Raw genomic sequence first — 12,915 nt, forward strand, 5'->3', positions numbered from 1 at the left:
AACTAGGATGGGCAAGGGGTATTAAAAGGTGGGCAGGGAGTCGAGTAGGGAACCTGTGGAGGTATAAGGGGTAAAGAGGTGCAGGATACTGACAATCCCAAATGATAAAAGGCCAGTTCAGAACGGCTTTGACAAGCTATGGAAGGTCACATATGACATCATCATGCCTGGTCTCTTCTTCAATAAACCATATACCATTGTAAGTAAAGGTAACAGCAAACCATTGATATCCCTATAGAAGAGAAGCTGATTCTAAAAGGAGGGGTTTTTTGTGTATGGGAAACCCATAAATCATCTGATTACTTTTGAAGATCTTGCATTTTTTCCATGATGTTTGCTGATTTGTCTAGAAGTGTCCATACACGTCAGTCTAAAGCTTTCCAAGATGGACGATTTTAACTAAACAATTTTTCACCAAGCAACATTTAACAAAGAATAATTGCTCTGCCATCACTTGGGAAGAAGTTGGCCATGTTTAAAATTTTCACCAAGGTATGTTCAAAGACAATTTAGTCTCAAAGTACTCCATGGACTTGCAGGTGTTGTCCACCATTACACATTGATGACCTATCAGTGTTGGACCCCGCTGATCAGATGACATCTGCATAGTGTACAGAGAAAGAAGCAGACTGATCCAGTGTTCTACTCCAATTGTTTTCAATGGGAGGCCAAATGAGGGAAGAATCTGTTGCTGATTTGGGTGCGAAATATGCTGCAAAATCAGCGCCTGATTCCACAGTGGCCTGATACTGTTAACAGTGCAAGAACACTTTCATCTGTATTAATGGAAGTGCTCAATGCAGAAACTGAGTGGGAACCAACATATAGGCATAACTAGCAAAGACTGAGCACCATAGCAATCTCTTGTCTTAGGCCCCTCCACCCCCACACAGCAAAGCACTCCCTTTTCTGGCCCCTACATGGTATTACGCCCCATTTACACACACTATAATGTCCCACAGATGCCTCCATATAGTATATAATGTCCCATAGTGGCCTCTCCACAAAGTATAATGTACCATAGCAGCCCCTCACCACAGTATAATGTCCCATAGCGGCCCCTTCACACAGTATAATGTCACATAGTGGCCCCTCCACACAGTATCAACAGCTGTTCAGCGTCAGCGACTTCATATGGGACACACAGATCCCTGGAGGGCTGAAGTCGTAGCAAAGCCGCCCATGAACAGAAATGGGCCCATTATCTGCTCAGGTTATTCCAAGAGCCTACTTAAAAAAAACAAAACAAAACAGCAGCTGCAGTCAGTGGGCCCCCTCAGGAGCTTGGGGGGTAAGTGAGAGACCCTGCCTGCATTGCCTGGGCTGAAGAAGGAGATAGTGCAAGACCCTCAGAAGTGGGGCTGAAAGAACACTGAACATTCGGTTCTCCAAGAGTCCAAAACTGTAATTATACAGAATAGAAAATGTATTTTAATACGTAATGATGTGAGTAGGTACAAACATGACAAAAGGTATTGGAGACTGATAACGCCTGCACCTACCATTATCATCTCCGACAGCGGGTAACTTATGGGAGATTTAACCACTAAATCGGGATTAATAAGGTTAGGAAAAATAACTTCAGAAGTCTATTGAGAGGGCAAAGCAAAGCAACTTTGGTAAACACTGGTGAAGTTGTACTCACAGAATCGGCTAGATTCACCACAGATTTGGCATAACTACTTGTAAGACCCACAGATTGTCGGACCTGAAACTAAAAAGGACAAAGCTATGATACTTATAAATTCTTTACTATTTCTTCTACAAACCTATAGTATGATCAATTTATATATAACAATAGCACGGCTAGAATATATATAATACTACTACTAGTATATGATAATAATAGTACTGCTAGATTATACTATATATACTATTACTACTAATAATAACAATAACAGTACTGCAAGATTATATATACTATCTAATAATAATAATAGTACTAAGAGGTTATATATAGCAGTACTACTACTAATATATAATAACAATAATACTGCAAGATTATGTATACTACTACTAATAATAATATATAATAACAACAATAGTACTGCAAGATTATCTATACTACTACTAATAATAATAATAATAATATATAATAACAATAGTACTGCAAGATTATATATACTACTACTATATAACAACAATAGTACTGCAAAATTATATATACTACTAACATTAAAGTATAATAACAATAGTATAGCTAGAAATGTCAGCTTAAATGGAGAAAATTAGTCTTAGGCTTCATTCACACGACAGTGTATACTGTCCGTGTGGCATCTGTTTTTTTATCAAACGTCACACAGCAGCATTAATGTCACTGTCAGTGAATCGAGGTATTCACATCGCTGTTATTTAGACAGTCTGCTGTTAGAGACCATCAAAATATAGGTTATGTCCTATTTTTGTCCATTTCACGGATCCCTCTGTACACTTCAGTATATGGAACATTTGTGCTAAAGCGTGCCCGTGGGTGGCTGTGTAAAATTGATGCCTTTCACAGCCGTTTTGCACCTCTGTCATCTGAATATTTATTTTTTTTTAAAAGGCCTGTTAGTGCTATTAATGCACCCATATACCTTTAGAAGTGATTTCTTGGTGTCTCTGGGAGCTCCTCGCATCTTCTGCATTTGTTTATTTGATTCAGCTTCCTGCTATGTAACTCCTACACAAACTCCTTCTCACCTCACTCCCTCCCTCCCATACACCCCCTCTGTCTCTCTAGCTATTCCGCTCACTACTAGCCCTTCCCAAACTACTCTACTACTGGAGAAGAGAAAGTTTCACCATCAACATAGAAGTGGATTCTTTACAGTAAGAACAGCAAGGCTATGGAACTCTCTGCCCCAGGAAGTGGTGATGGTGGATTCATTGAACAAGTTCAAAGAGGGCCTGGATGCTTTCTTGAAGAGAAAAATATAACAGGTTATGGACTCTAGATTTTAACGACACGTTGATCCAGGGTTTTTATACTTACTGCCAGACTGGAGTCAGGAAGGAATTTTTTTCTCCTGAAATGGGGCAATTGGCATGAGCCTCATGGGGTCTTTTGCCTTCCTCTGGATCAATATTGTAGGGACCTGTAGAGTTGGACTTGATGGACTGAAGTCTTCATCCAACCTCATCTATTATGTAACTATATATCCAGCCCCCCACCCATACCATTATACTTACGTCTCTTCCTTCCAGGCTTCCTCCTGTGGGATGGCTCCTCTTACATTTCTGATTCTGCTAGTGCGTTCTTGTCCCAGCACTGTTTTGTGCTCTGCAGCCGACAATCCACCTCTACTGCGCAGGCGTGGGAGCTGCTTTCAAGCCTGCACAGTAGAGGTGGATTTTCGGCTGCAGTGCACAGAGTAGTGATGGGACAGTAGCGCACTCTGGCAGTCAGAAAAAAGGGAGGAGCTGCCCCGCAGGAGGAAGCCTGGAAGAAAGAGAAGTAAGGATAGTGGAGTGGATGGGGGGGGGGGGAGTAGTAGTGACGTTCCATTTTCGGAAATGGGGAAACAGATCATCACAAGATGACCAGCAAATGTCCCTGGGACGGTTAGATGACCGCCCCAGGAATATGGGTAAATATACCTTTTTGATAAGTTTAGTTATTTAGAAAGTAGGCAGGAGGAGGGGCTTTAGATTAGTGTAGGGATTAGTTTTTATCCCGAACTACCCCTTTAAGTCTATTCCAGTTATCTCCATGTTTGCCTACCAAATGAAAAATCTTCTATTTAACAAGAGATATGCCTTAGCAACAGGCAGATTTACTGGGGAAAGCACCTTTGGGAATTATAATGGCCATAGTGGCTGTTACACAACTTTCCCAGAAATATGGTGTGCAAGTTCACATCTTTGCACCTCTCTTAGTCTTGTTTATTCACTTACTTTGCAGAACGTTTCCTACATTACAATGAATTATGGTGAGTGCAGACAGAATTTATTTTTAGTAAGTTCTGATCAGAACAACAGGCTTAAAAAAAATTTTTGTGAACTTAGTTTAATAATACGACAGTGGAGGATGTATATTTACTGCAATGTTAATATTAGCTCTTTATATAAATATAACCACAGAACTTTATACAGTTTAGGCAGCACAACGTACCATGCGCCAGTCATTGACCACCATAAGCTCAATGTATTTGGTTTCAGACAAAGCAGAGTGCGCACTTGGGCGGACCTAGAGTACAAAAGACAGAGGACACATTTATTCTTATAAATATACAGTAGAGAGTACATAGTATACAGTATACAGTATACAATACACAATTCAGCTTGTGTTTATTAATGGTTAAAATTACATGAGTCACACTCTTACTCTCCAAGAGGTTCTGCAGCAGATGTTATAATTTACAGGTAAAAATGTGCTCCATATTCCTACGTCCACTGTCTGCTTAAATCTAAGGCGCCCAGGTAGCGGGTGTCAGCAAAAAAAGTGTTGTGGGAAAAAAACACAGAGGAAACTGCCTTTTTTCCCACATTGCTTTTCAAAGGTTTCCTCTGCAGACTTTCTGCTTCAATTATACTTATGGCGAATATGTCAGTGTTTCTGTAGGTATAATCGACATGATACAATTTCCAAAACTGTCTGCAGTGTGCATTCTTTTGCAATATGTGGATGCAACCTCCCAACCATCCCGGATTCTGCGGGACATTCCCGGACCCGGGTTTTATCCTGCTGTCCCAGTCGGTGGGAGGTATGCCCCATTTTAAACTCATCTGTGTCCTCCGACGCAGATGAGTTGAATACGCAGGTGAATGAAGCAGGAGCTGTCAGCTTCACCGATGAGCTCCGGCCACGGGCATGATGTGATGATGTCATTCACATTGCGCCTACAGCTCTGTGACTGAGACTGCAGGCAGAGCAGCAGGGGAGCCAGGAAAGGTGAGTATCAGTGTTTTGTATGTTAAACTTTAAGGGCAAATTGAGGGGGAACATTATGAAGGGGGCACATGAAACTAGGGGCAGAAGGACATTAAACTGGTGGCAGATGAAGAGGGGGGACATGAAACTGAGCGCAGAGATGGAGGGGGGACATTAAACTGGGGGCAGGTAAAGGGGGCGCATGAAACTGGGGCAGATGGAGGGGGGACCTTAAATTGGGGGCAGATGAAGGGGTGACATGAAACTGGGGGCAGGGGATATTAAGGAGGACATTAAACTGGGAACATCTGGAGGGGGAGTTTAAACAATGAGGGTTACTGCAGGAGGACATTAAACTGTAGGAGTAGCTAGAGGGGGACCTGTCTCCCTCTAGTTGCCACCAGTTTAATGTGTCCCTCTAGTTGCCCCCAGTTGAAAGTCTCCCTCAAGCTACCCCCAGTTTAACGTCTCCCTCTAGTTGTCCCCAGTTTAATGTCTCCCTCTTTACTCCTAGTTTAACGTCTCCCTCTAGCTACCCCTATGGTTTAATGTCCCCTTCCAGCTGCCCGAGTTTAATGTCCCCCTCTAGTTGCCTCCAGTTTAAGGTCTCGCTCCACCTCCAATTACCCCCACTGTTTAATTTCACCCACCAGCTGCCCCAGTTTCATGTCCCCCCTCTAGTTTCCCCTAGTTTAAACTGGGGCACCACGAGAGGGACTTAATACTGTGGGGCAGTTGGAAGGGAACATTATACTATGGGGACATATAATGTACGGGTGACTGTAGGAGGATTATTCTGTGTGGAGGCACATGGAAAAATGGATGAGAATGGGTGGGGTCAAGAAAAAGTGGGTGGAGCCAAACATGCGCCGCACATTTTGGCCCTCTTTCTGTTTTTCGAAAGTTGGGAGGTTTGTGAATGGGATTTGCTAGAATCCCATCCACTTTGCAGGAACTGTAAAACACAGTGGTTTACACTTTACGCCAAGCATATTTCAGTGCCCCTATTTCCCAGACAGTGCTATCCACAGCCCCTATAAATAAAATAACATGACCTTTATGGCCTATTATGGTGTATTTTATGCGAGTCTTCATAGCCCCTGTACTGCCAGAGGTTTTGCCTCATTTATAATCAGGCATATACTGTATTTTTCGGACTATAAGACACACTGGACTATAAGACGCACCTAGGTTTTAGAGGAGGAAAATAGGGAAAAAAAAATTTAAAGCAAAAAATGGTAAAATATTTAATATATGGGAGTTGTAGTTTTGCAATTTTTTTTTTTTTTTTTTTTTTTTCTAGGGACAGGAGGTGATTTAGAACTTTTATTTATATTTTTAAAGCTTTTTTTTTTTTTTTTTTTTTTTTTTACTATTTTATTCCCCCCCGGGGGCTTGAACCTGCGGTCACTTGATTGCAAGTCCCATAGACGGCAATACAACTGTATTGCCGTCTATGGGACATTCTGTCTATTAGTATTACGGCTGGTCATAGAGACCAGCCGCAATACTAATACAGCAGTGACAGGCTTGGGAGCCTCATTAGGCTCCCGGCTGTCACCCGAACAGGTCGGCTCCTGCGATATCGCCGCACAGGAGCCGGCCTGCAACTCTACAGGTACGGGGCCGGTGGGGACCGGCCCCGGGGGAGAAGGGGCCACCGATACTGACCCGGCATCCGCTGTACTAGAGAGGCGGATGCCGGGGAGGGATAGACGCTGGCACAGGTGCCGGGCCTGAGACATCGCTGCGCTCCTCTGCCCTACATGAAGCCAGCGGCGGGGGGACGGAGGAGCGGAATAGCATCACTCCTCCCGCTGCTGGCTTCATGCAGGGCAGAGGAGCACAGCGATGTCTCAGGCCCCGGCGTCTATCCCTTTCCGGCTTCCGCCTCTCTAGTACAGCGGGTGCCAGGCGCCACATTCGGACTATAAGACGCACCCTTCTTTTCCCCCCAAATTTTGGGGAAAAAAAGTGCGTCTTATAGTCCGAAAAATACGGTACCTCACTGCACCATTCACCATGTGTTTGCATACAGAAATCTATGCCAGTTTGTAGTTGGTATTGATTTCACATATTATTTACGACTCTACACTGGTATAAATGATAATAAATCTAGTGCATGAGCAATGCAAAATAGTAAAGATTTGCATATTTTTGCACAAAATCAAAATTGTGCAAAAAAATTTGACTTTTTTATGTCTTGTACATCAGATAAATGGCATACAAAATATAATACATCATCTTTTACTTATTTCATTTCCCATTCAAAACTTTAAACTGATAAAAAGAAATTTAAAAGATGAATACTAACTCTTCATTGTACTGACCTGTCTTTTCCTCCGTATTTTTGAGCTTCTGGGAATTTCTTGAAGATGCTTACAATCTGTGGGAAATAAAAGTTGCAAAAAATATAAAATAAGATAAAATAAAAATAGCTGTGATCTGGAGGAGAAAAGATCCATAAATGCAAAATGAAGCCCCTAGGAAGGGAAACCTGCACTGCAACTAGGACTGAAAGGGTATATTCACACAAAGGAAAAGGTGGCGGAAACCTTATCCGTCTTGTGAACATTCCACACGGCTAGCCGCAACAGGATGCCGATGCAGCATCAGCATTCCGTCGTGGCATCCCACTCCTAATTAGGCCTGAATGAATGGGCCTAAACAAGAGCATGTCTCAAGCCACGGATGCCGTGGCTGAATCAGTCGCGAAACCGCAGCAAGATTGGGCATCTTGCTTCTTTTTTAAGCTACTAACTGGTGGGAAATAAAAGCAAGCATCTCCCATTGAAGTCATTGGGATCCATTTTTGCAGGCAGATTTGAGGTGGATTCCATGTCAAAATCCGCCTGCAAAAAATTCTGTGTGAACAGACGTTAAGATTTGTCCTGAAAATTGTAATAGTCTGTTATATCATAGACCAACTGAAGTTTTGGCTTTCTAGACCACAAAATTGTCAGCCAGTCAGTGACAGGTCTGCCATGTTGTCTACTTATTATACTCTGGGGTCTTGGGAGTATATAATACTGTGTGGGGGTCACTGTAACTCATATAATACTGTGTGGGGGCCACTGTGAGTATATACCGTATATACTCGAGTATAAGCCGACCTGAATATAAGCCGAGACCCCTAATTTTACCAAAAAAACTGGGAAAACTTATTGACTTATTGACTTAGTATAAGCCTAGGGGGGGGGGAGATGCAGCAGCTACTGGAAAATTTCAAAAATTAAAATGGCCAGAATTTTTGGGTGTAGTAGTTGCTGGGTGCTGGGGAAGGGGAGGGGGTGTTTTGGTTGTCTGTCTGCCCCTTCCCTGAGCTTGAGGACTGGGGTTTTTTCCCCCTACTTGGAACTCAGCCTGGCTGAATATAGGGTATCTGCTGTGCTCATATTAACCCCTTCCCGCCTTAATAGGAGCACTGCAGAGACCCTATATTCAGTAGACACAGGGATACCTAATGTGTATATTTCACAGTAATTTTCTACTTTGAGGGCAGGTTCACACCTGCGCCTGATCTCCGTTTTGCAGGTTTCCATTTCCTGCCAAAGAAACTGGGTAGTAGACGGAAAATGGCAGGCAGTTTTCAAACCCATTCATGTTAGCGTCTTCTGCTCTCCGCGGCAAAACCGTTTTTTTTTTTAAACCGGACACAAAGTCGGACATGCAGGACTTTGTGTCCGGTAAAAGAAAAAACGGTTTTGCCGCGGAGAGCAGAAGACGCAAACCGGCGGACAGTGAATGTCGGTTTCCGTCTTCTGCCGACAGAAAACGGAAACCTGCATAACAGAGATCGGGTGCTGGTGTGGACCCGCCCTTATATGTACTCTACGGAAAGGAGTGATTTAGAACTTTTATTATTATATTTTTTAAAACTTTTATTTTCACTATTTTATTACTTACGGTACTTTTGCTAGCACGCCGGGAAGCAGACACACACCGGGTGACGTGGAAACGTCACCTGGTGTGTGATGGAGCAGTGGGGGGCGGGGGGGGGCGGGGTCTGCGTTCCTGGCCTGCTATCAGAAAATTACCATAATGACTCTAGTATAAGCCGAGGAGCACTTTTTCAGCACAAACACTGTGCTGAAAAACTCAGTTTATACTGGAGTATATATACGGTAATACCATGTGGGGGCCACTGTGGGCATATAATACCATGTGGGGGTGATTGTGGCGCACAGAATACCGTGAGGTGGCCACTGTGGGGCATATTGTGTGGGGGCCACTGTGGACATATAATACTGTCCCAGTATTGTCTACATGCCGGGCGCTACTCACTCATCGTATTCTTGATAACTGCATTTGGAGGTACTAAAGCTGAATCCCTTTCAAGTATCTGAGATGCTGCTACAGCACCCGTGACCATCACTATCAAGAATTCACTCTAGGAAGGGGGTTACGAAAGTTTTCACCGGGGTCCACAAGACCTTAGTTTCGCCACTGCTCAGACAAGGTCTGATGCAGATTTAATCTTGCCCATGGGGCCTCCGGAAATGCACCACCTCGTGTCACTGGGAGAGTTGATTAAGATTGGCATAGGAAACACTAGTGTGTAGTGCTAGAGAAAGTCTCTGTCTAGACAGTTTTTAGCACAATGTTTAGGTACCTGGCTCTTTGCATTTCTTTGCCCTTTCAATCACATGTGGCCACGGAAGAGACTTCTGTAATAATAAACAGGACATCATATCTTGTTAATTTAAATCGTACCTCTAGTTTTATTTTTTAAAAAAATGTTATAGTGCAGGACTTGTCACTAAAATCTTTTCTCTAACTTTGCATTCCACAACCAAGTTTCACCCATGAAACTTGGTCCATGTGTGGGAGGAATTACCGGGAGGACTGGTTTGCCCATATGTTACACCACAATGGAGTAAACAGGTGGAATTTGTCAATATGACACTTACTAAATGCAACATCTCTAGTCAGAGAAATGAAGTATAATTGCATATGTTATGAGTTAAATGACTCTTGTGGCTTGGAAGGCCTCAACAATGCAGGATTTGTCTCAGCTGCGTTGCCATGTAATAAAGTAACAGTGGAGTCTGCCATTCCTCCATAATCCTCCTATGGGTTTTGAAGATCTTACCAGGCCAGTTAATCCACCACAGCACTGATGGGGGAAGTCTATCCCAGGAATGTGTCTTACTTTGGACATGTTGATAAGGAGACATATATTATCTATCTGAAAGTCATAAATGCCTACTGACCTCCACTTCAAGATATTTAACAGACTTACATCATGGCAAGGGTAAAATGCCTGTGTCAAAATAATATCTACTGGTGCAAAATGTGACCATTAGACCAATTCATTTAAAGACCAGAAAATTCCTCAAATCCTATTATGGGGATGAAATTAATTTTTTACCTTAGATTTCTGCTCTTGAGGGTATATTATATAAGTGTACGTTCCATCAGAAAACGCTCCACTAAAAGAGAGCAAAAAATGTCTCACAAAATCCACCAATTGATCAATAATGAGTTAAAAACATAAAGATAAAAGTGACAATGAACCATCTTATTATTACTCACGGACACTGACAATAAATGTGACAATCATCAGTTCTGTTTTAAGGGATTTAATTAGAGATGAGCGAGTACTGTTCGGATCAGCCGATCTGAACAGCACGCACGCATAGAAATGAATGGACGTAGCCGGCACGTGGGGGGTTAAGCGGCTGGCCGCCGTCAAAGCGGAAGTACCAGGTACATCCATTCATTTCTATGGAGTGTGCTGTTCGGATCGGCTGATGCAAACAGTACTCGCTCATCTTTAGATTCTATCATTAGGATACCCTTTTTTAACTAAGTACACATCAGAATAGCCTTAAGAAAGGCTTTTCTTCTCTTACCTTTCTTTTTCTGACCCGAGCCAACGTTTCTGAGAAATATCTTCTTTCTTCCATATGTTAATGAGCCTCCAGACAGCTCTGTGGGCATTACTCTGCACTCAAACATCAAAGGGGTGTCCCCTGTGCTGTCCGAAAACTCTCCAGTGACGCTTCTGTCTTCTTCTGCTGGCCGCCTCTTTGCCACGTCACTGGCCCCATCTTCACCCAAAAGCGCCGACTGCACATGTCAATCAGCCATTTTCCAGTGGCCAAACAGGTACTCGTGTAAGAGGCCACTGGAAAACGGACATGCACAGTTGGTGCTTTTGGCTGAAGATACAGCCGATGACCTGGCGAGGAGGCAGTCCGGAAAAGAAGACAGAGGAGTCGCTGGAGAGTTTTCAGACCGCACAGGGGACACCCCCAGTGCTGTCTGAAAACTCATTTATAGGAGCAGAAAACTCATTTAGCAGATCCAAATAATAAAGGTAAGAGAAGAATAGCCTTTCTTAAGGCTATTCCGACGTGTAGTTAGTTAAAAAAGGGATTCTAATGATAGAATCCCTTTAATAACATAAAGTGACAATGAAGGTGACAATGATCAGGCACATTATTTCTAATGTAAAGTGACAATGACCAGTCCTGTTCTTACTAGAGTAAGCCACTTCATATAGTATTAATGCAGTGATGTGAATGGCTCACTACATGTATGCCAATGCAATAATTGTAAAGGATCTGGCTGCCTCTAGTTATCCATTGACACCGACAGGAATGCGTGCTGGGCACTGGTTTTTCATGCACTTGTTAAGGTATCTTAACCCATAGAAAGAGAAGATGAAGAAGTCAAGAGGAAACTGAAAGGATACTGCCTACTTCTGTTACAAAGTGATTTTTAGGGGGTGAGGGATAACAACGGCTGGTCCCTTGAGTTCCTGAATGTTGTGTCGCATGGCATGAAGAAGCAACAGCATAGCATTTGGGGCTTTGCTATGTAGTTCTCTTTATACACCATATGCCATTCAAATCAATGACTCAATATGGCCCGTCTCCTTCACTTCTGTCATCAGTGGGTGCAACTCTGGGTTCTTTACAGCTTAGTAAGTGTGAAGCACTGATATCATCAGGCACAACTTATTTTTCTGAATCCCGGCATTAGAAAGTCAACATCAACAGCAAACATTCCAGCAATGAGTGAACCAAAAGCTTCACAGTAACATCCTGCTCTGTTCTAACACCCCCACACACCTCCTGCTGTCACCAAATGGTCCTGGAGACACAAGTCATATCACATAAAATAATTACTTCTGTGCACAGAACAGAATGCCAGCCATTGACATCCTCACCTGAGTCCATGACAGGTAGAGACGGCAACCCATGACTGTTCATGCCCGCGCAAATGGCCTTTGTAGTAACAATGATCTCCAGCTTCACCAGGAGCCTGGAAAATAGAAGTACATACAATAAAAACACATTAAATAGGAGGGGGACTAGAATGAAAATCAATGAAAAACCTCCCCTCTAACAAATGTGGAGACTTGAATGGTTTGTATAGGATTTTTAAATAGTCTGCTAAATATGCTTAAAAAAAAAAAAAAAAGAAGCAAAAAAAAAAAGCTTAAATCCGCCACTGTCCCCAACAGTCTTTGCCGCACTCGGTCTCAGCCTCAGCAGTCTTGTGTGTGACCAGAGATTGTCTGCAGCGATCATATGGATTTACAGCACGTCATTGCCAGGGACAAGTAAGGAAAGACTGCTGGGGCCCCCCCAAAGCGGCAGCACTGGAGTCAAAAGGGATTCAGAAGGAAATTGTATTTTTGGGAGGGGAATTTTCTCTATCAGGCAATTTTTTTTAAATTCTGCGCAACCTTTTTAAAAAGCTACTTGGCGCACTTCAAGAGCAAGCAAAAAGTCCCAAGGGGAGGGGGACAGGACGAAATACTCACATATAAATATAGGGCCACTAGCCTCCTAAATTTGTCTAGACCTGTTCTGTTTTTTACTGCACCAAAATTTTCATTGGGAATAAAATAAATGTTCACCAGTCTTAAAAGTAGGCCTATTGTGAATGACAGGCACAGATTAACGCCTTGTATTTGGTTTAGAAAACCCACATACAAATAACTTGTTAGATAGTGTTCACTGCTGGGGTCCTCATCCCTTATCCAGAGCAGAGAGTGGTTGAAAAGAACATTTGGCACATTTTTTCATTACATGAACAACACATTGATT

General features: G+C 42.8%; 1 protein-coding gene across 1 annotated transcript in view; it reads right to left on the minus strand.

Moving 5' to 3' along the window:
• The window catches only part of ADAM11 (ADAM metallopeptidase domain 11), a 69,305-nt gene that overhangs the window by 32,165 nt on the left and 24,225 nt on the right, over positions 1-12,915 (minus strand). The window contains exons 5-10 of the mRNA XM_075277158.1: positions 12,030-12,124; positions 10,224-10,284; positions 9,465-9,519; positions 7,183-7,238; positions 4,094-4,168; positions 1,646-1,714 (exon numbers count right to left, since the gene is read on the minus strand). Coding sequence (XP_075133259.1) covers positions 1,646-1,714; positions 4,094-4,168; positions 7,183-7,238; positions 9,465-9,519; positions 10,224-10,284; positions 12,030-12,124 — 411 coding nt within the window. The remainder of the gene's footprint in view (positions 1-1,645; positions 1,715-4,093; positions 4,169-7,182; positions 7,239-9,464; positions 9,520-10,223; positions 10,285-12,029; positions 12,125-12,915) is intronic.

This window comes from Leptodactylus fuscus, chromosome 6 (genome assembly GCF_031893055.1).
Source record: "Leptodactylus fuscus isolate aLepFus1 chromosome 6, aLepFus1.hap2, whole genome shotgun sequence".
Taxonomy (NCBI): Eukaryota; Metazoa; Chordata; class Amphibia; order Anura; family Leptodactylidae; genus Leptodactylus; species Leptodactylus fuscus.